The sequence below is a fragment of the Pelophylax lessonae genome (genome assembly GCF_965119305.1).
Source record: "Pelophylax lessonae genome assembly, chromosome: 11".
Lineage (NCBI taxonomy): Eukaryota > Metazoa > Chordata > Amphibia > Anura > Ranidae > Pelophylax > Pelophylax lessonae.
The window spans coordinates 9,496,815-9,519,851 of NC_138778.1; the positions used below are offsets into that span (position 1 = coordinate 9,496,815).

Below are 23,037 nucleotides of genomic sequence, written 5' to 3' on the forward strand. Positions count from 1 at the left end.
AAGTTCCTGCTTAACTGGTGGCTGGTGGGGGGTTTCCAATTTGGTGGCCACCATGGCCTTATATTGTGAATTATTGGGTATGGAAGTGATTTCTGAGCAGAGATTCCTTTAATTATTTGTGTTCTAGACATCTACAGAACCAGAACTTGCCGAGCCTGAAGAGATCAATGTTCAGAAACCTGTCCGTCATACTGAACGACAGCAACGTGTCAGCAACAACGTGGAGGGAAGATGGCCTCTTCAACTTCACATACGGTGTCATGTTAAGGTATTTCCTTTTAATTACATTATAAATATCTCATAAGTGGGACATGCCAAACCACAGTTTGGAGAGGTTGTAAGAACAGTGTTGACAGGGCAGGGGCTCTCTGGAGTGGTGAACTGAAGGGGGAAGGTAAACTGCTGCCCCGCCCCTGAGGAACTAGGTAAAGGTGTTCTACTGCTGCCCCTATTAGACATTTGCAATTCATTTAGTTCTGAATTTCCGGTTATTCGAATGTATCTGAATCTCCGAATAAAATGGTAACAAATTTAGTTGAAATTCATTTAATTTGGATTCGTATATTCATTTTTCTAACCAAATTTTCAGAATGACACTTCTGTCTCATACCTTTTCACTTGGTGGGGGCAGAGCTGGGGGGTTCCACATTCTGATAAGCCCCCCTCCCAGACCCTTAAAAAAAACCAGCTAGGGTTGTGGGAAAGAGGCCCTTGTCCTCATCAACATGGGAGAGAAGGTACTTTGTGGTGAGGGGGGGGGGCAGGGCCTGTCCCAAAAGCCCCCCCCCCCCGCATGTTGAGGGCATGTGGCCTGGTATGGATTAGACCTTTCATGGTAAGATAAGGGTCTGGTATAGATTTGGGGGGGGGTTCTGAATTATTTTTTTCCTCGCCAGCATTCTTTTGTTTACATTTCAGCTGACAGCTGATGAGTCATCGGTTGTTAAGGACGCAGTGGCCGCCTTCCCAGCCCGCTCCTTAACAACCAGTTATTCTTCCCACAGAACTCAAATCGGTTGATCATTATATATATATATATATATATATATATATACAGGTGTGTGTATATATATATATATATATATATATATAATATATAATGTATCATGAATTCACAGATGTACTTCTCTCTATTGAAAGAAGAGAAGATGCTACCAACACCCCGTGCCCATGGTCGTTGTGCACTTTTCCAACATGACAGTGGGGTTTATTTACCTAAGGATCCTTTCACATGGGCTTTTCCGTTTTTGCTTAGCTGGGATCAATCCAGGTGGATGACAGGTCTGTCTCCACTTACTTTGCAGAGACAGACCTGTCTGATCCCCGCTCTCCTCTATGGGAGATCGGATGAAAACGGAGCGCCTGTCCATTTTCATCCGATCCGATCCTCCAGACAGATGGAAAATAGGGTTTCCATCTGTCTGGATTTCACAGACAGGATCGGATAGCAGCGGGTGTCAGCGGACATGTCACCGCTGACATCCGCTGCTCCATAAGGGTGCATGGAGCATCTGATCAGGTCCGCCTGAAAAAACTGACAGGTGGGCCTGATTGGACCGCCTTTGTAAAAGGGGCCAAATACAAATCCACTGTGCACTTGGAAGTGCAGTCGCTGTAGATCTGAGGGGAAGATCTGAAATGAGGGGGAAGCCTTGGAGGTAGCTCCCCCTTGGATCTACAGCATCTGTACTTCCAAATGTACTTGTAGTGCACAGTGGATTTGCCTTTAGTAAATAAACCCCTATGATCCAAAACACACATCTGAGCCCCCGTTCACATTAGGTCGCTCCGACTTCAGGGGCAACCTGTGAAGTCGCGTGCAGCGCGACTTCGGCGCAACTTGCACGGACTTCACATAATGGAAGTCAATGCAAGTCGCCTCCAGGTCGCCCCGAAGTAGTACAGGACCCTTATTCTAAGTCGGAGCGACTTGTGTCGCTCCTATTAGTACGGGTCCTGTACTACTCAGTGGGAGCGACGGTGCACGACTTATCAGGCTGACCAAGTCGCCTGACAAGTCGTGCCAGTGTGAATGGACTCTAAGGCCGCTGTTGCAATTCTGAAGAAGAACATGGTGAAAGTGATTCAGTGGCCAAGTATGTCTCCTGATCTGAACCCAATCCAACGCCTATGGGGAATTCTGAAGAGACAAGTTGAGCATCCCTCTCCATCCAGCATCCAGGGCTCTAAAAGGTCGTTCTTGAAGAATAGAAAAAGATAGATGTTGCAATTTGACGCCAAGTTGTTCATTCCATGCCTAGAAGACTTGGTGCTGCCCTTTCAAATCATGGAGGTCATACAAAAAGATGTAGTTGTTTTTGTTTTGGGGTGTATTTTTGCATCAACTAATTTGAGTAAAACTGAGGACTTTGTAATCTAACCTAAATTATTAACCTTACTTTTGTAGCACTGTCCCCGTAGGTCTTGCTGTGTGATGACTTCTTGGGTCTCCTCTGATTATCTGCAGACAGTCACTAGGGGATTTTTCGCACATCTATCCTTATTCCCGTTTGCTTGTTACTCCGTAAACAGTCCAGGGGATTTGGTTTTGTATTTATTGTGGAACTTGGATGGGAGAAGGGAATAGTGGGATACTCCAACTGAACTATTCGCAGTAGATAAGGACAACTCTCACTTGCCCTCACCAGGTTATTTGTGGAAGCAGACACTTGTATGGAAGAATGAAGTCCTCTTGCTCTCTCTAGCAGCAGACTTGATGCAACTACTTTATCTTCAGGACACCCTCTAGCATCCTAGAATCCCCATCCACTGACTCTTCCACTGAATGGGTGGCCTTCACATGACTGACCCAATGGCACAGATCTGTACTCACTGTAGGCAGAATCAGATCCTTTCCAGTGTCTCCCAGTGCCATCTTAAGAGCCTTATAGGCCCCTGGGCAATGCAGTGCACTGGGGCCCCCTGCAGGGCAGTGATAGCCCGGCGGCCAATGGGTGGGGCGCCTGGAGGAAGAGGGCGGGGCGGAGAGGAGTCCGGAGGAGGTGAGCGAGGACATGCATTCATCATGGCAAGAGAGCACAACTACCTGACCTGGAGTATATACCTTCTTATATACATATTACAGGGACCAATATATACTACAAGAGAGTACAACTACCTGGAGTATATACCTTACTATATACATATTACAGGGAACACTATATACTACAAGAGTCTCTTGTAGTATATAGTTTTCCATGTAATATGTATATAGTAAGGTATATCCTCCAGGTAGTTGTCTCTTGTAGTATATATTGGTCCCTGTAATATGTATATAGTAAGGTATATACTCCAGGCAGTTGTCTCTTGTAGTATATATTGGTCCCTGTAATATGTATATAGTAAGGTATATACTCCAGGCAGTAGTTGTACTCTCTTGTAGTATATAGTGTTCCCTGTAATATGTATATAGACTATATACACATTACAGGGAATACTATATACTACAAGAGAGTACAACTACTACCTGGAGGATATACCTTACTATATAGATATTACCAATATATAGTAAGGTATATCCTCCAGAACAGGTAGTTGTCAGCTCTGCAGGACATCTGGGTTCATCTCCTATCTGACCTTCAAGCCCTCAGTTTGACTACCTGAGGCAGCCTCCCCCACTGGGACCCTGCTCTCTAGCCGAAGACCCCGAGCACATGAGCCCTTGGCATTTACACAGTCACCTAGCATGCGCCGAGGCACTTTCCTCTGCCAATCGCCAGGGCTGTAACAATGCCTGTGCCCTCACTTGTCAGGTTTCCTCCCACTGTCCAATATGCCTCCCTACTGGACCAGTGTGAAACATTTCAGACAAGCTGAGTTGCACCTGAGCACCATAAGTAGACCCTACCAATGGGTCCTTGCTTTCTGGTAGGCAAAGAGCAATCTAAATTTACCAGGCAATCCTCTCTTGTAAGCCTAAAGACCCAAAATAATACTCTTCTAGCACCTACCTAGGAGGGTGCTACACTTTCATGTAATGGAGCTAAGCAAATGTTCTATAAAACTCAGTTTTGTCAAAATTTTGGAAATCGTTCTTGTGTTCATTGAGATATTGATATTACTTTTCAAAAGGGGTGTACTCATTTGTGCTGAGCACTGTGTATATAAATATAATTTGATCAATTCAAAATTGGAATTCATAAATTTGTAACATAACGCATCTATATGAAACAAATGTTTCTGTTCTGCACAGGTCTACCCCCTATATTGTGTACATGGTTTTTCAAATCTGTTATCTTTTTCAATAATTTTTGTTTTTAGTCTTATAATGACCAAAAAACTATTGTAATTGGTTTATTGAGACCATCAGATGAAGTCACTGGCAAGGCCGCATGTTGAGGAAAACGCCAACAAAGACCAGCCCCGCCCACATTTCAATGATAAATTCATTGATAGGGTGTCCTGCTATCTTCTGCACAGTGGCTAGGCTCCTCTTGGGGTGCACAGCAAGGCTTCCGCCTCTGGCTGACCCAAAGAGTTTGTCACACTCACCGGCAAAGAATCGGTAAGTGGTTGCCATTCATCACCTTTCCTAATGGGTGTCCTACAGAAACTCACCATGGAAGGTCTCCATAGAAGAAGAGTTTCATTCTGCATTCTCTTAACAATTATTAGAATAACTTGGTCCACAAAGAGGAAATATAGCAGGAATAAATGAAGCATGGAGTTCTGGGAGATTTCCACATCAAGTGATTAATTACTTTATTATGTAATAAGCAGATTGTGTACTGCTCTCCTATTATTTATGTAATGTATTACCTGCACTACCTTCCTGCATTGTATTTATTACTCTGTACAGGAAGGAGAGGAGGAAATAATGGTGCTATATAGTTACTAATAATGATCTTTAAACCTGGTTACAATTTATTCCTTCTAAAAAACAAAAAAAAAAATGGAAACTAAGTGAATATTGGGCAAACTGGCAGATTAGAATCCAGCAGACAGGATAGTAGAGCAGATGTACGTGTAGCACCCTCCTAGGTAGGTGCTAGGTAAAATATTTGTTTGCTCCATCTGTTTATCAGGGGAGCCTGATCTGTTAGTTATTCCTGTTACATGTGTCCAGGTGTGAGTCACTTGGTCCTCACTGTATCCAATATGGGAGCCTGTTGGACAGTGGAGGAAACCCAGCCAGTGACACACTGGGTTTTGTGGCAGTCCCAGTGGGAGGGCACCACCGCAGTGCATCCTGGGATTGACCATAAAACCTGAGGGCACATGTGACAGGGCGTCTTTGGTGGGAAGCAGAGTCCCAGGAGAAGGGTGACGGCTGTCTCTCCTTCTGCAGTCTGAGGAAAGTGGTCACAGGCAGTCGGCCTAGTGAACCAGGTGTGGAGCTGAGCCTTGAAGGTCCTGGAAAAGCTGACGGTGGAGCTGCAGGCAGAGTCACCTGGGAAAAATATTGTCCGTGAGTACCAGGGGGCTTGCCAGGAAGGGGACCACTCCAGTGAGGTCAGAGGACAGAAGGTCAACTCACACCGTTAGTGAGTAAAGAGGGTGCCAGGTAGAACCCTGAAGAGTAATCTACCAAGTAGTTTGCCTTTCATACACTTCACTTCAGTGGCAAGGTGAAGCAGCGGCCTTCCCGCATTCAACATAGTTAGAAGTCCTCAAGTTGTGCATAGTTACAAAACTGGAGTATCCCACTCATCCCTTCTCCCATCCCAAGTTCTAAAATAAAAACAACAAAAACCAAATCCCCTGGACTGTTTGCTGACTGAGCCAAACACTTAAAGTAATAAGAATTTAAAAGTTGTTACTATGGGTAACCCAGGGGAACCCGCTTTAAGCAGCTCCCACCGGAGTAGTGCTACATACGTCACCAGCAAAGTGGATGGGGGATCGTTCCCCCTCGTCAATTCAGCAGCAGCGAATGTTGAGTCATTCGCCCTGTTGATTCACCGGCAGTACCGAAATTGGATCATTCACCACGTCAGGTTACCAGCAGATTCGATGTTGAATCATTCACAAAGTTACTAGCAGAGCAGATGTCTGATTCGTCACCAAGTCGGTTAATTAGCTGAGCTGTTGTAGGATCATTCATTCCATCCATTCACCAGCAGGGTGGGTGTTGGATCACTAGTTCAGTAAATTTGCCAATGGAGTGCGTGTTGGCTCATTCGCCCTGTACATTTGCCAGCAGAGATGGTGTTGTATCATGTCCGTCCACCAGCAGAATGATTGTCGGATCATTTGCCCATCCATTCACCAGCAAAGTAGATGTTGGACTGTTCATTCCAACACTTTACTGGCAGATCAGACATTGGATTATTGTTCACTCCAACACTTTACCGGCAGAGCAGACATTGGATTATTCACCATGTTGGCTCACCAGCAGAGTAGATGGCTGATTATTCACTACATGGGTTAACTAGCTGAGTGGATGTAGGATCATTCATTCCATCCATTCACGAGCAGAAATGATGTTGGATCCTTGATATAGCACCTTCCTAGTTGGGTGCGAGGGTGTTACGTAAATTGTAGTTCTTTTTGGGCTCCTCTGTAATCTGTGGAACAGTTGTTGGTTGATTGGGCTGACCTGGGTCTCACAGGTTTGATTGCATCTCCCTGCCTTCTTGAAGGCTCCAGAACATAGGAGTGGAGTAAGTAAAATGAGCGGTCTGGATATTTATGAAGCCCCAGCTAATCGGTGGGGAGACATCCCCTGTAGTTGGCTGAGGAGCACATAAATTGTCTGAGGCAGTAGGGTCTTGTCCAGGAGGAGAAGTCCCCAGCGCTGCTGACATCCTGGCTAGCTCAACTACATGTGCTCATCTAGGTCCCAGCTAGGACAGCTCTAGGGGGCCTATTTTCTGAGAATCCTTGGCAGTGGCGTCAGGAGGGGAGGCTGACCCGGGCTATAGCCCTTAATGGGCCTCCAAAAATCCCCGGGTCTTGTGGTGCTGGTTTATAATTATTAGTCTCGAGTGAGTCCACGCCAGGGCCAATCCGATCCTCCGCTCTGCTGGGCCTCTACTGCCCAACCCGTTGCACTGGTTGCTAGTATCGACTGGCGTCTAGCAACCAGTGACGTCACTGTTGTCAAGTGACAGCCAGGAGAGAGCGAGGCCCCAGCATTCAGAGCGGAGGAGGATTTTAATTCCTACTCCACACCTAGAATTGGCTTCACCCACCTCCCTCCAATGCCTCCATCTTCGGCAGCGCGGCTCAGAGCCAGGGGAGGACTGGGCCAGGGGGCAGGGGGGCAATTAATTGCCCCCCAGGCCACTCTGATGCTCCATAAAAAGGCTACACCACTTCTGCCACAGACATGCCTAAAGGATTCCTGGTAAAGAGAAGTAAAATTTTCCTACTACTGACCTACTGAGTGCGGGATGGAGACAAGGACAGAGCGCATTCACCCCCCCGCATGGATGGTGTAAACTGTGTCTGAACAGAGGCCGGCTCCATACCCCACTGGAGACTCTCCTCCCCCGCCAGCCCCAAGTTCGGCCAATGAGTAGAGAGTACCTGGAGTGGAACTTCAGCCTGGAATGGGGGTCAGGAGGAGGCCAGGAAGAGGGAGAGTGGGAGGGGGGGGGGGCCTGGTCACTGCCTAATGGGCTCCTGGTTTGTACTTGCCCCCTGGGCCAAAAGTTGCCAGTCAGCCCCTGCTCAGAGCCTATGGAAGGGAGCATACAAGGAGTGTCAAGCACCCACCGCAAGTCTGAGGAGCTTTCTACCTGGCCTGCTGCACGTACCTGCCTGAGCCCTGGGAGTAGAGGTGACTCAGCCTGCCTGTCACTGTTAATGCTACTTTGATTAGTGTATGGAAATGGGGAACAGTAATATTTCAAAATGGTGTTACTACATCAGTATTGCAGTCGGATTGCATCGATATGGAAAACACAGCCACACACACACACTTGTAATAATAATTCAGTTCCTGCTATAGATCCTGTCATTAAGGGTGTGTAATAAGCTACAAGTCTGTTCACGTCAATTTGAGTTTGCATTGAAAAATATTAAACATAAACGCATCAAATAGCTTTTTTTCAAAATTATTATTTTATAGCAGTGGGTGCGCAGGACAACTAACGGGGTCATATTTTTAAAATTTATGTACAGTGATTATTGTATCGACTAGCCAGATTTCATATGTCGTTTTTCTATTAAAGGTATGAAAAAAAAAATTAAGAGTTAGCTGTAGCACCCTCCTAGGTAGGTGCTGGTGAGAGAGTATAGTTTTTGGCTCTGTCTGCCTATCAGAGGAGCAGCAGGGAAATCTATATTGCTTTCTGCCTACCAGAGAGCAGGATCTGTGAGTTAGGTCTGCTCATGATGCTCAGTGTGTAATTCATCTGGTCTGGGGAGTGTTTCACAGTGGTCTAATAGGGAGGCATATTGGACAGTGGAGGAAATCTGACCAATGGCTACACAGGCTTTGATACAGCCCCAGTGATTGGCACAGACTGATTGTCTCGGTGCATTGTGGGGTGTGGTATAAAAGCCAGGAGCACATGTGCTGCGGGGTCTTTGGCTGGTGAGCAGAGTCCCGGAGGGAGGGTGGTGGCTGTCTCCTCCTCTGTGGCAGTGGCACGTGGTCACAGGCAGTCAGCCTGGGGACCAGAAGGAAGGAGCTGAGCCCAGAGGTCCATGAGAGCTGACTGAAGGGGTAGAGACACTGGAGACCCTCAAAAAAACAGTATCATGAGTACAGGGGATCGTGTCTAGGGGCCTGACCTGAGGGGGGCCATCCCGATATAGAATAGTCAGAGGATGGGTGTCAGCAGGGGGAGTGAAAGGGGGTACTAGGTGTGTATCCCGAAGATAATTCATCCCAACAAGTCATCCACATAGAGACTTAATTCTAACTTCATCTAAGTGGCAAGGTGAATCAGCAGCCTGGCTGCATCTTCAGACGGGAGTCCTCATCTGTTGTAAATAGTTCAAGTTGGGTATCCCACTCTTCCCTTCTCCCATCCCTAATTTTAATAAAACCACAAAAACAACTACATCCCCTAGCCCAGTGATGGGGAACCTTGGCACCCCAGATATTTTGGAACTACATTTTCCATGATGCTCAGCTACACTGCAGAGTGCATGAGCATCTTGGGAAATGTAGTTCCAAAACATCTGGGGTGCCAAGGTTCCCCATCACTTTCCCTAGACTGTTCATTGACTGAGCCAGAGAGTAAAGAGTTAAATTGTGCATGCTGCAGTTGCTAACGGTAACCCAGGGGGATCCCAGAGTGAACAATCCAGCAGTCCTCTAGGGGGCAGTGCTACATATCAATAAGTCAATTGTTTTCCTGTTTGCTAAATGAATTATTGACCTTACAAATAAGGCTATCTTTATAGCCAGAGTATAGGTGTTTCTATAGATTATTATGGGGCAATGGATGGGACTTACTTTAAAATGTGGGAGGGGTTATTAAACTTACCTAAGGGCTGAAGCCCCTGATCTTTTTCCCACCTAGCAACGCCCCTAATCCTTGGAATTGATCAAGGGATTTCACTAAGAATCTGGTCTTGGGGAGCTCAAGGGTGAATGTCTGGCTGATATTGGAAGGAGGCAACAAATTATCCAGGGACATTGTGAGTACAGACCTGTGCTGAGAATACTAGTGATGGTTTTGTTGCACTCCCTGGTGCAAAAGTGCCAGTGATTGCCCCTGGACTGAGACTAAGCCTACAACAACCCTACAGTTTTGCTTCTGCCTTGGGCTTCTTTTAAAGGGACTATGTTGGGAAGTGTCGACAAAGAGCAGCTTACTATTCTACAGTGTTGATGGACTATCCCACAGATCTCTCCAAAGGACCCAATTTAATCTGCAATAAAGCATAAAAGGACAAACCAACCCTCCCCCCCCACCCGACCAGTGGTCTCCAAACTGTGACTGGGGGCCAGATGTAGCCCTATGCTTGCCTTTATCTTGAGGCATTATTCCTGCCACTGACACCAACAATCGGGCACTATAAACACCCACCGGCACAGACTGGGCACTATTCCTCCCACTAATACCAAAGGTGGGGTACTGTTTACTCCCACTGGCCACAAAGGGTGGGGCAAATTTAGATTTGGGTGAGGGGGGCAGGGACTGACTGGCAACTTGCGGCCAAGGGGGCAAGTACAAACCAGAGGCTCATGGGGCAGCGACTCGGCCCCTCCCCCACTCTCTTCCCGGCCTCCTCCTGACCCCCATTCCATTCCACTCCAGGTACTCTCTACTCACTTACCAAATCCGGTTTCTCAACCTGGCTAGCGGGGAGCGGTTTGGGGTAGCTATGACAACTCGGTCGGGGCTGGCTGGGGGGAAGAGAGTCTCCAGAACTGGCCTCTGCTCAGACACAGTTTACATCATCCATGCTGGGAGGGGCCTGGGATCTGTCCTTGTCTTCATCCCACACTCAGTAGGTCAACAGTGGAGACTTTTTACTTCTCTTCACCAGGAATCCTTTAGGAATGTCTGTGGCAGAAGCAGTGCAGCTTTTTCACAGGACATTAGAGCGGCCCGGGGGGGGGGGGGGCAATTGCCCCCCTGGCCCAGCCCTCCCCTGGAGGAGGGCGCCCTAGTCTTACCTAGGGCAGCACAAAACCAAAATACACCCCTGCTCTACACTAATCGAGAAAAAGAACATGGGGAAATTGGCGGTCATTGTGGGGGCGAGCACTACATTTAATTCACTAAATTTTCCAACAGAGTTTATGTTTGGGTGATTCACCAGTAGAGCAGATGTTGGATCAATCATGATGTCAGTTACCAGCAGAATGATCGTTGAATCATCTGCCCATCCATTCACCAGTAGAGCAGATGTTGGATCAATCATGATGTCAGTTACCAGCAGAATGATCGTTGAATCATCTGCCCATCAGTTGACCAGTAGAGCGGATGTTGAATCAGTATCGCGCAGCTTGTTTTCTTAGCCCAGAAAGTGCGTCTTGTCTGCAGGGAGTTCACCGCCACCTTTTCTGTCTTTCAGGGCCGGATTTCTGACATTATTTGGGTCGGAGTCAGAACAGATGTCGGCACCAGGGAGGGATTTACAACACTCGCTCCACGTGTACAGAGAATTCCGGAAGCTTGATCAGCTGCTGATGAAGAGCGCCCGTGGCGCGCTCTCTGCAGGTAGGGGCATCACACCTGAAAAGGGACATTTCACGGTGAGGGAAGATTCTGTCTGCATCACTTTTATACATCTGCAGGGTGTCCCTGTAAGTTCTTTTCTTTCATGCAACCACAGGAAAGAAATTTTCACGATTTCTCCATCAACACTGACAGGGGAGTCCCTCCTTCCAAGCAATTTTCTGCTCCTGCCGGGGGAAGCCGTCCCCGCAGGGAGAACACAGTGATTATTGTAAGAGGCTATAGGTGCTGCTAGCGATAATCTCAAGTTGGACGCAAGTTGATCGATCAACCTGGTACATTCAGCCTGCCCATAAACAGTGCCATCTCAAGAGCATTAAAGGGCCTCGGGCAATGCCTACACAATCACCCACGAGAATAAAAATGCTAATTACTGATAAGGCGATATTTATTGATAGAGCAGTGCCAGGCTAATGACAGCTTCCAAGTTTGGCGGTTGGGTTGAACACACACATGGACGGGAGTCAGACTCGACTGTCCTGTGTGCGCCTGTTCCCGTGGCATTCCTGCAGTTGTGGGCTCCCCCTCCATGGCCAAAGTGGCCTGACAGCAACGCAGGGCCGACAGGCGCTTGCCACCTGCTAAGTTAGGCGGCGGGATGCACACGGGAATGGGAACTAATGCTTGGCTGGGGCTGGGTCGCTGGGCAGGTGGGGCCCCCCCGGGAAAGTAGGGCCCCTGGGCAACTGCCCAGCGCGCCCATTCGGTAAGATGGCCCTGCCCATACAAGGTTCAAATCTCGGCTGGTTCCTGCTGAACTGGCTGAGATTGGAACCACCTATGGCCAGCCTAACTCCATGTAAAAATGGACCAGTAAAGGTTTATAGGTTGAACTGGATGGACTGATGTCTTTTTTCAACCTCACTAACTATGTAACTATGTAACTATGTTGTTTGTGTAGAAAGTATGTTTACTGATCCAAAACACAACAACCCTGAGAGCACTGCTGGACAGTGCTGACTGCTGGTAATCGGTGCTTGTGGGGGAACGCAGTTCCGGCACCTCCAGCTCTGAATGTATATTATGACAAGGGATGCTGGAGGGCGCTATTGCTGCTGGGGGCGCTATTGTCGCTGGGGGCATCTATCGTTGCTGAAGAGGTCTGTTGGTGTGGGAGATCTATTGTTTCTGGGGGCCCAATTGTTAATGGGAGAGATCTACTGTTGAGGGGGGCGTCTATTGCTGCTGGCGAGTCTATTGATGCTGGGTACTGGCAGATATATTGTTGCTGGGGTGGAGCTATTGTTGCTGGGGTGGATCTATTGTTGCTGGGTGTATTTTGCTAGGGGGCGATCCTTTGTTGATAGCTGCAAGTTCCATACAAGCCCCCAAAAAATTATACTTGGATCTGTATTCTCTAGGTAGGGGGTGGAACCAAGGGACAGTGCTCAGAGGTGGTTAGGGGGAGGAGACAAGGAGTACCTGCACCTATCGTCAGAGGAGGAAAAAAAGCCCTGGTGTTTAAAAAAAAAAAAAAAAGGTTGTGCTGGCAGCCAGTGCTGAATGCTGGTATCGGTGCTTATTCTGGTGATCAGTTCTTGGCTTGCTATGGGGCCACCCGGATTAAAGTGGAGCAGGCAGCGGGGGACAGCCTGAGGAGGAGGTATGGGACCGCTCTGTACAATATAATGGCGCAGGGCAGAAAGTTTCACATCTTTCTGTTTAGTATTGCTTTTAATGCTGGCGGTGTTACATGCTTTTTCCTTTCTTCCCTTTCCTTTGCTTTCCCTTCACTTCTTTTTCCTTTCCCTTTCCTTTCCCTTCCCTTACCTTCTTTTTCCCTTCTCTTTTTTTTTTCTTTTTACTTTCCCTTTCCTTCTTTTTCTTTTCCTTTTCCTTCCCTTACCTTCTTTTTCATTTTCACTTTCCTTTTCTTTTCTTTTATTTTCCTTTCCCTTCTTTTTCCTTTCCTTTCCCTTATTTTCTCTTCTTTTTCCTTTCCTCTCCCCTTTTTCCCTATTTTGCCTTTCCTTCCCTTTCCTTTCCCTTCTTTTTCCTTTCCTTCCCTTTCCTTGCCCTTCTTTTTCCTTTCCTTTTTTTTTTTTTTTTTTTTCGTTCCTTTCCCTTCTTTTCCTTTCCTTTTTTCCTTTCCTTTCCATTCTTTTTCCTTTTTTCCTTCCTTGTTCCTTTCCTTCTCTTCCTTTTCCTTTTACCTTATTTTTCCTTTCCTTTCATTTTTCCTTTGCTTTCCCTTCTTTTCACTTAGTTTTCCTTTCCTTCCCTTTCCTTTCCAATATTTTCTCTTTTTCCTTTCCTCTCCCTTTTTTCCCTTCCTTTTTTTTCCTTTCCTTTCCCTCCTTTTTCATTCCCTTCCCTTTCCTTTCCCTCCTTTTTCGTTCCCTTCTTTTCCCTTCCCTTTCCTTTCCCTTCTTTTCCCTTTCCCTTCCTTTTTCCTTTCCCTTCTTTTTCTTTTCTTTTCTTTTCCTTTCCTTCCCTTTCTCTTTTTTTCCCTTCCCTTTTTCCCTTCCTTGTTCCTTTTCGTTTCCTCTCTTCCCTTTCCTTTCCATTCTTTTCCCCTCCTTTTTTTTTCCCTTTCCTCCTTTTCCCTTTCCTTGCCCTTCTTTTCCCTTCTTTTTCCTTTCCTTCCCTTTCCTTGCCCTTCTTGTTCCTTTCCTTTTTTTTTCATTCCTTTCCCTTCTTTTCCTTTCCTTTTTCCTTTCCTTTCCATTCTTTTTTCCTTTTTTCCTTCCTTGTTCCTTTCCTTCTCTTCCTTTTTCCTTTTACCTTATTTTTCCTTTCATTTTTCCTTTGCTTTTCCTTCCCTTTCCTTTCCAATATTTTCTCTTTTTCCTTTCCTCTCCCTTTTTTTCCTTTCCTTTCCGTTCTTTTTCCTTTCCTTTCCGTTCTTTTTCCTTTCCCTCCTTTTTCATTCCCTTCCCTTTCCTTCCCTTTCCCTTCTTTTCCCTTCCTTGTTCCTTTCCTTCTCTTCCCTTCCCTTTCCTTTCCCTTCTTTTCCCTTATTTTTCCTTTCCTTTTTTTCTTTTCTTCCCCTTCTTTTCCTTCCCTTCCCTTTCCTGTCCTCTCTTTTCTCTTCTTTTTCCTTTCCTCTCCTTTTTCACCCGATGATCTGGCCAGTAACCACTTGTATTGAAATCCCCCCCCTGCCCCCCCCCCTGGTAATGAGCAGAGGGGGCTCCTTTGGGACAGCAGCTGGGGTGGAGGGTGGGGGGATGTTAGCTGCACTCGCTTTTTTAGATACACAAACAAACTGAAGATGATAAAAGCTGATTTTTGTTGGGACCCCTGTCAGTGCTAGATGGTTTGTCTCAAAAGCTGACCCCTGTCAGTGCTAAATGGTTCGTCTCAACCCTCTGCTGCTGCATCTGCAGGACAACTTGTTCTGTTAGGAAACACTTACTGGCAGGATCACCAGGTGAAAATAAAGGAAAGCGCCTTAAAAAAATGAATGCAGCCATCATATCTGAGATTAGATAAGCTACAATATAATGTTAGATGCATGTTTTGGGCTTTAAGTTCATGTTACAGGTTACACTTGTATTTAGGGCACCTCGAGGAGGGGGGGATAATAAAGTGCACTTGGCCTTTAATTCTGGTGAACAGCACTTGTGGCAGGCTGACAGCACAGTGTAATGATGGAATAAGACACCAGGGGGCAGCATTACTCCATACACAGCTGACGGATTAGCGAAAGTCGCACAGAGGGCGCTCATCTTTGTCTTTGTCACTTTAATGATGGAATCCTTTACCAGGTGGCAGCATTGTTCCACACAATCTCACCAATTTGCTGCAGCAACCAGGCGTTACATTTTTTTGTTTCACTGTCAGTCCATCAGATCAGTAAAAAAAGGCTGCTGATTGTTTGTTTTTGCACATTATCCCTTATTTTAAACTTAGAACCAAAAATGCAGCTAAATGTCATTGTCTAAGTTCAAATTTCTGTATCAGAGCTTCTAATTGTCACCACATAGAGAATATTTTTGGCAAATACTCCACTGTTCTCTAACCCCCCCCCCCCTCCGCCCCCCTCTAAGGCCAGTCTGCTATCTTAACATCCCCTCTGTATCCTTCCCAGCGGAGAAGAAAGAGGCAGCTCTGCTGAAGGAAAACCTCTGGCAGCTGCTAGACGCCAACACCGTGCGGAGAAGAGCCAATCAGAGCGGCTGGCTGGAGGCCTACCTGCGCCACCTGGATGAACTGCAAGTGCCCAGAGACATGCAGAGCCATGCCATGCTACTGCAACTGTGGGCAACACAGGTGAGAGAGCAGAAAATCCCATATATGAATTCCCAGTGTCCAACCCTACCAACCAGCAAAGCGAGCTTGTCCATTCCAGAGGGATTACCCCTGTACCTCTCCACAGGGGTGTAACTACTGGGGTTGCAGGGGTTGCAATTGCAACCGGGCCCCATGCTCCAGGGGGCCTGTACGGCTCCACTGTACACCTGGATAGGAGGGGTGGCGGGGGCAGCATGTAGAGAAATCACTGTCCTCCATTCCTGTAGCTGCAGGAGGAAAATGGAGGAGATTGGTTCTTCTGTATGCTGCCCCTGCCACTCCTCCTACCCAGTTCACTTGTGTTCTGCTGTCTCTGGGCCCCTGTGTGCTCCCCTGGTCCCCTTTTCCCCCCACTGTGCTGCCCCCCCCCACCCCACCCACTGTGCTCCCTCCCGTCTCCTGCCGGCTGCTGCAGATGATGTGTCACAATAGAGAAACAGGAAGGGGTCGGTAAATATGTAATTTACCAGCTCCTTCCTTTTCTGAATGGACAGAGTCATAGTCAATGACATTGTAAAAAAATAAAATAAAATGATAAAAAATAAAACAATTAAAATACCAAAAAATAAAAACTACTGACACCAGTGGGTGAACTACCAGGATTGCAAAGATTACACTTGCAACTGGGCCCTGGCATTCCACCACCGTGATGGCAGGAAGGGGGCCCACTGCAGAACTTGTGAAAGGGTCCCGCTGCGGGACCATAATAAAGGGCCCCATAATGAGAGTAAAGGGCCCCAGGATCACTGGGAAGAGCCCCAGGCTTGAAGGGAAGGGCCCTGGCCAGGGGTCCGTGGGGCCCTTCATGGTTTCTTGCACCGTGGCCCTGAATGTTCTAGTTACGCCTCTGCCTCTCCATGTCCACTTCTAGGAAGCAGCACAGATGGGATCATTGGGAGGGGGTTCCGCCATTGTGGGTTGATTATTGTGAGTGGCTTCTGAAATCTGATTGGCTGATACAACTAATGTGGCGTTCAATAGAGGTTTCCTGGTGACCAGCAGATGCCACACAAGCAATACCCTGTAAGCAAAATGGCGGCATGATTATGCATTATAGGTAGCAGAAAATGTAGTTTGTACGAGCTAACTGATGGCAGGATAAGTTACCCAGGGTGGAGGGAGGTCTACAGTGGCACTCCTACCCCTTTGTTCTACCTTCTGCCACAATGGTTGACTTTCCTTTGACCAGAGAAGGGTCACTTCAAACTCCACCCTACTCAGAATAAAGTGAAGCTGTTCATTCTCTCCTGGCCTTTATTTTTAGGGTAATGCGGGTCCAGCAGCCTTCTGGCTTTTGTTGTTCCTGTTGAAGCACCCTGAGGCAATGGCGGCCATTGAAGGTGAACTGAAAACGATGATGCAGAAAGTGACGGGATTAGAGGAGATTGACCAGAGTGCGCTGGAGAGTGCAACAATATTCAGTGAGTTCATTATAAGAGGGACCAAAAAGACCACTCAATGACCAAAGAGGGACAATTGGGGACCAAGGAGGGGGTGATATTCCTCAGACCTTTCTTTCTTTCTTTCTTTCTTTCTTTCTTTCTTTCTTTCTTGTTACATAGGGGTACCTGACGCCCCGTGTAATGTTGGATGTACTCCAGTGTAAGTTGATAAGATAACCAGTATTGCCCTTCTTTGCAGACAGTGTGTTGGAGGAAAGTCTGCGTCTGACTGCTGCCCCCTTTATCACCAGAGAGGTGCTGACTGAGCTGCCGCTAAGGCTGGAGGACGGCACGGAGTACCTGCTAAGGAAGGGAGACAGGCTGTGCCTCTTCCCCTATGTCAGTCCTCAGATGGATCCAGAGATACACCCAGAGCCCCAGGTTTGTCTTATCTTCCATTCTTTTGACCTGTCCTACATGAATATCCAAACCCCTCTTTCTCCCCTTCTCCTTCCAGCTTTTTCTTCTTCTTTTTTTTATTCTTCCCTCACCTCCCTTACACCTGTCCCATCTTGTCCTTCTTCTCACCCACCTCTTCCCTCCACTTGTCCTTTCCACTCTCCATCCTATCCCCTTCTACCTTCCACCTGGCTTTCCCCTATGTCCCCTTCCTCTTAACGCCACTCTTCTCCTGCTCCCACTTCTCCCTCCCGTTCTCCTTCCACCTGTAATTGTCCCTCCCGTTCTATTTTCCTCCCAATCCCCTCTCTCCACATGTCCCCTCTGCACATTTCCATTGGCTATCTCCACCTCCATGCACCTGTCTTTTTTCCTCTACCTTTCCTTCCCCTTCTTCCTCCTCCACCTCCCTCCTCGTCTGTCCGTCCTTTTCTCCTTCACCTTTTCTTTCCCCTTCTTCCTCCTCCACCTCCCTCCTCATCTGTCCGTCCTTTTTCCTCCACCTTTCCTTCTTCTTCTTCCTCCTCCACCTCCCCCCCTCATCTGTCTGTCCTTTTTCCTTCACCATTTCCTTCCTCTTCTTCCTCCTCCACCTCCCTCCTCATCTGTCTGTCCTTTTTCCTTCACCTTTCCTTCCCTTTCTTCCTCCTCCACCTCCCCCCTCATCTGTCTGTCCTTTTTCCTCCACCTTTCCTTCCTCTTCTTCCTCCTCCACCTCCCCCTTAATCTGTCCGTCCTTTTTCCTCCACCTTTCCTTCCCTTTCTTCCTCCTACACCTCCCCCCTCATCTGTCCGTCCTCTTTCCTTTACCTTTCCTTCCCCTTCTTCCTCTTTCACCTTCCTCCTCATCTGTCTGTCCTTTTTCCTTCACCTTTTCTTTCCCCTTCTTCCTCCTCCACCTCATCTGTCTGTCCTTTTTCCTCCACCTTTCCTTCCTCTTCTTCCTCCTCCACCTCCCCCTTAATCTGTCCGTCCTTTTTCCTCCACCTTTCCTTCCCCTTCTTCCTCCTCCACCTCCCCCCTCATCTATCCATTCTTTTTCCTCCACCTTTCCATCCTCTTCTTCCTCCTCCACCTCCCCCCTCATCTGTCTGTCCTTTTTCTTTACCTTTCTTTCCTCTTCTTCCACCTCCACCTCCCTCCTTATCTGTCTGTCCTTTTTCCTCCACCTTTCCTACCTCTTCTTCCTCCTCCACCTCTCCCCTCATCTGTCTGTCCTTTTTCCTCCACCTTTCCTTCCTCTTCTTCCTCCTCCACCTCCCCCCTCATCTGTCTGTCCTTTTTCCTCCACCTTTCCTTCCTCTTCTTCCTCCTCCACCTCCTCCCTCATCTGTCTGTCCTTTTTCCTCCACCTTTCCTTCCTCTTCTTCCTCCTCCACCTCCCCCCTCATCTGTCTGTCCTTTTTCCTCCACTTTTCCTTCCTCTTCTTCCTCCTCCACCTCCCCCCTCATCTGTCTGTCCTTTTTACTCCATCTTTTCTTCCTTTTCTTCCTCCTACCTCCCCCCTCATCTGTCTATCCTTTTTCCTTCATTTTTCCTTCCCCTTCTTCCTCCTCCACCTCCCCCCTCATCTGTCTGTTCTTTTTCCTCCACCTTTTCTTCTTCTTCTTCTTCTTCTTCTTCTTCTTCTTCTTCTTCTTCTTCTTCTTCTTCTTCTTCTTCTTCTTCTTCTTCTTCTTCTTCCTTCTCCTACCTCCCCCCTTTCTGTCCGTCCTTTTTCCTCCATCTTTCCTTCCTCTTCTTCCTCCTCCACCTCCCCCCTCATCTGTCTGTCCTTTTTCCTCCACCTTTCCTTCCCCTTCTTCCTCCTCCACCTCCCCCTCATCTGTCTGTCCTTTTTCCTCCATCTTTTCTTCCTCTTCTTCCTCCTCCACCTCCCCCCTCATCTGTCTGTCCTTTTTCCTCCATCTTTCCTTCCTCTTCTTCCTCCTCCACCTCCCCCTCATCTGTCCGTCCTTTTTCTTTACCTTTCCTTCCTCTTCTTCCTCCTCCACCTCCCCCCTCATCTGTCTGTCCTTTTTCCTCCACCTTTCCTTCCCCTTCTTCCTCCTCCACCTCCCCCTCATCTGTCTGTCCTTTTTCCTCCATCTTTCCTTCCTCTTCTTCCTCCTCCACCTCCCCCCTCATCTGTCCGTCCTTTTTCTTTACCTTTCCTTCCTCTTCTTCCTCCTCCACCTCCCCCCTCATCTGTCTGTCCTTTTTCCTCCACCTTTCTTTTCTTCCTCTTCTTCCTCCTCCACCTCCCCCCTCATCTGTCTGTCCTTTTTCCTCCATCTTTCCTTCCTCTTCTTCCTCCTCCACCTCCCCCCTCATCTGTCCATCCTTTTTCTTTACCTTTCCTTCCTCTTCTTCCTCCTCCACCTCCCACCTCATCTGTCCATCCTTTTTCCTTCATCTTTTCTTCCCCTTCTTCCTCCTCCACCCCCCCCCCCTCATCTGTTTGTCTGTTTGCCTCCACCTTTCCTTCCCCTTCTTCCTCTTCCACCTCCCCCCTCACCTGTCCATCCCTTTTCCTTCACCTTTCCTTCCTCCTCCACCTCTCCCCTCATCTCCATCTTTAGTTCCTCTTCTTCCTCCTCCACTTCCCCCCTCATCTGACCATCCTCCTTCCTCCACCTTTCCTTCCTCTTCTTCCTCCTCATCCCCTTATCTGTCCTTTCTTCCAGAACTCCACACAGCCCATTTATATGGTTCATGAACACCTGTATGCCTCAGTAAGGAGACGTTGTTCTGAGCTCTTTTACACCAACACAATTTTCCTGTGTGTGTTCGGAACAATCAATGTATAGAGATCCACGAGGTGGGCGCCATTTTGGGTTAAAGCCATTTTTTTTTAAATTCCTCTAAAAACCACACAAAATCTCAATTTTTTCCTGTGTCTGGGTCCTTCTACAAATTCATCAAATGTGTGATACAATACTGAGAAATTATCCTACACGTCTACCTACATCATCTGTCACACCAATGTTTTCACGTACACGGTGAACTCTCCAATCGGCTCCATCAATTATTAACACAGAATAATTCCACCCGGAGACAATGGTGAAAATGCAGAAAATAGAACATCTGGAAAATAGGCGCGCCGGGGCCACACGCCTGCTGAGTGGAGATATTTATAGATGATACACCACCTGAGGGACCCAATAAACCAGCTGAGCTTTTTCTATTTTTGGCTCTCCATTCATAGACTTAGCACACCTGGCAGAGGCCTCTTCGTATTGCACAAAGCCCAGTGTTGACCCAATTTGTCGAGAGGAAGCACTATACCCCCCTATTTCCTATTACCTTTCAATTTTATATAATTTATTTAGTTTTATTTTTTTTCCACATTGGTTATATCTAAAACTTCAGCAAAGGACACCTTGCATCCATCACTCCAGCCAGGAACTGACCGACCTTCTGTCTTGTAGGTCTTCCGCTACAACCGTTTCCTCAATACAGACGGGACGGAGAAGAGAGAATTCTACAAGAGGGGCCGAAGGGTGAAGCATTTTACTATGCCGTGGGGGTCCGGCACCAACGTCTGCGTGGGGCGCTTTCATGCCATCACCAGCATTAAACTGTAAGACATTACAGAAGATTTTGGCTTCTTCCAATGTGACGCTGTGTCCAAATTAGTGATCGACCGATATTGTTTTTTTATTGCCGACAGGGACGTAACTACAGGGGTTGCAACTGCAACCGGGCCAAATGCTCCAGGGGGGACTGTGTGGCTCCCCTGTACACCTGGATAGGATAGGATGTCACAATAGAGAACCGGTAAGGGTCGGTAAATATGTAATTTACCAGCTCCTTCCTTTTCTGAATGGACAGAGTCATAGTCAGTGATATTGTAAAAAAAATCTAAATAAAATGATAAAAAATAATACAATTAAAATACCAAAAAATATAAAAACTACTGACACCAGTGGGTGAACTTCCAGGATCGCAAAGGTCACACTTGCAACCGGGTCCTGGCATTCAACCACCATGGGGAGGCCCCAAGATGGCAGGAAGGGGGCCCACTGCAGAACTTGTGAAAGGGTCCCGTAACGAGAGTAAAGAGCCCCAGGATCAGTGGGAAGAGCCCCAGGCTTGAAGGGAAGGGCCCGGCCAGGGGTCTGGGGGGCCCTTCCTGGTTTCTTGCACTGGGGCCCTGAAGGTTCTAGTTACGCCTCTGATTGACGACACCGATATTTTGGTGATCGGATATCGGTATCGGACGATATTTTTGGACATTTAAGTCCCCGTTCACACTGGGGCGACCTGTGAGGCGACCTGGTCGCCTCACAGGTCGCCTTCCATAGAGAAGCTGCGGACCCGTTCCAGTAGGAGTGACACAAGTCGCTCCGACTTAGAAAAAGGGTGCGGAGCTTCTTTGGGGCGACCCGGAGCGACCGTCATAGACTTCAATGTTATGAAGTCCGTGCCGGCCGCTCCGAGGTCGCGGCGTGCTGCTCACACCGCGACCTCGGAGGTCGCCCCGGGAAGTCGGATCGCCCCAGTGTGAACGGGGCCTGAAACATTTTTTTTATTTATTTATTTATTTATTTGTACAGGTACTCTGGTGAAGGGATCTGGGGATCTAAAAGACCCCAAACCCCTCCTCTGTACTTAAAGAGGTTGTAAACTCGTTTGAGTTATTTTTTTTTTTTTTTTACACCCTGCAAAAGAAAGACATAATGAGCTAGTATGCATCGCATATTAGCTCATTATGCAATACTTACCTCAGAACGAGCCCCCGCCGTGCCGCTCACTCACCTCTATGACGGGCGACATGTCTAGTCGCCCGTCTTCCGGGATCGCGGCATCCGGCCATCTGATTGGCCGGAGCCGCGGTGACGTCACTCCCGCGCATGCGCGCTAGAGCCGACAGTCACGGCACGGGGCTCTGAAGGAACGGCACGATCGGCCGTTCCTTCAGAGCGCATGCGCCAGTGACGTCACTGGCTGCATGTAAGGTAAATATCTCCTAAACGGTACATGTTTAGGAGATATTTACAGTACCTATAGGTAACCCTTATCATAGGATCACCTATAGGTACAAGTTGTAGAGGAGGGTTTACTTCCTCTTTAAAAGCATTCAAAACGCCAAGTTTGTCTGTTTTGAATGCTTGCATTTTTTTTGACGCCCAGAACCTGGAAGTGACGTCATGACATCACTTCCGGGTTTTTTACATGGAGACCCGATCAGAGCCGAATGCGGCTTTGATTGGGTCTTCTCTTAGGCGGCCGTGCAGGTAGGATGCCTGGGACAGGAGACCCGGGCGAGCCGCAGAAGGCGGCGGGAAGTCCCCTCCCGCTCCTTGTATGACAGCCGAGTGTCTTCTCAGCCGCATCGGTTGTCAATACAAGACAGCCGACCGTCTAGCTGCAGGCATCACTCCGGTACAAGCACTTTTCCGAAATATCGGCAATATCAGTAACCTCAGGGGCCGATTCCGATATATCGGGGAAAGTGCAGATCAGCCCCGATACTTAGGGGTTGCCGATAATGGGTCGATCCCTAGTCCAAATGTTATTCTTTCAGATGGGGAACAAAAAATGTCATTGGGGATTCCTGTGCAGGGTTGTCACAATGGTCACAAGCACTGGCCAGCTTGAAGCTGCACCAGTACAGGCAGATAGGGAAAATCAGCTTAGGTCAGGATCGCATCTTAATCGCATTTTCTTCATGCTTTGTGGTGCACTTTTGATGCATTATAAAGCGTTTCATGCGTTATTGATTTTTAGTTTTTTTTTTTTCCTGCAACTATACAATGTATAAAATTAATTCCCATAACTCCCTTCTGATTGCTTTACATGAATTTTGATCAGATTTGATAAATCTGTCAATCTGCCAAGGTAAAAATTATTTTGCATTGATTGGCAGCATGAACGTTATCGTATTTCA

The 23,037-nt window shown here is 47.6% G+C and overlaps 1 protein-coding gene across 1 annotated transcript in view; it reads left to right on the forward strand.

Annotated features, from left to right (window-relative positions):
• Positions 1 to 23,037, forward strand: part of PTGIS (prostaglandin I2 synthase) — a 43,992-nt gene that overhangs the window by 18,615 nt on the left and 2,340 nt on the right. Inside the window, exons 4-9 of the mRNA XM_082271689.1 lie at positions 128 to 268; positions 10,924 to 11,069; positions 15,121 to 15,302; positions 16,588 to 16,744; positions 16,965 to 17,146; positions 20,576 to 20,727. Coding sequence (XP_082127815.1) covers positions 128 to 268; positions 10,924 to 11,069; positions 15,121 to 15,302; positions 16,588 to 16,744; positions 16,965 to 17,146; positions 20,576 to 20,727 — 960 coding nt within the window. The remainder of the gene's footprint in view (positions 1 to 127; positions 269 to 10,923; positions 11,070 to 15,120; positions 15,303 to 16,587; positions 16,745 to 16,964; positions 17,147 to 20,575; positions 20,728 to 23,037) is intronic.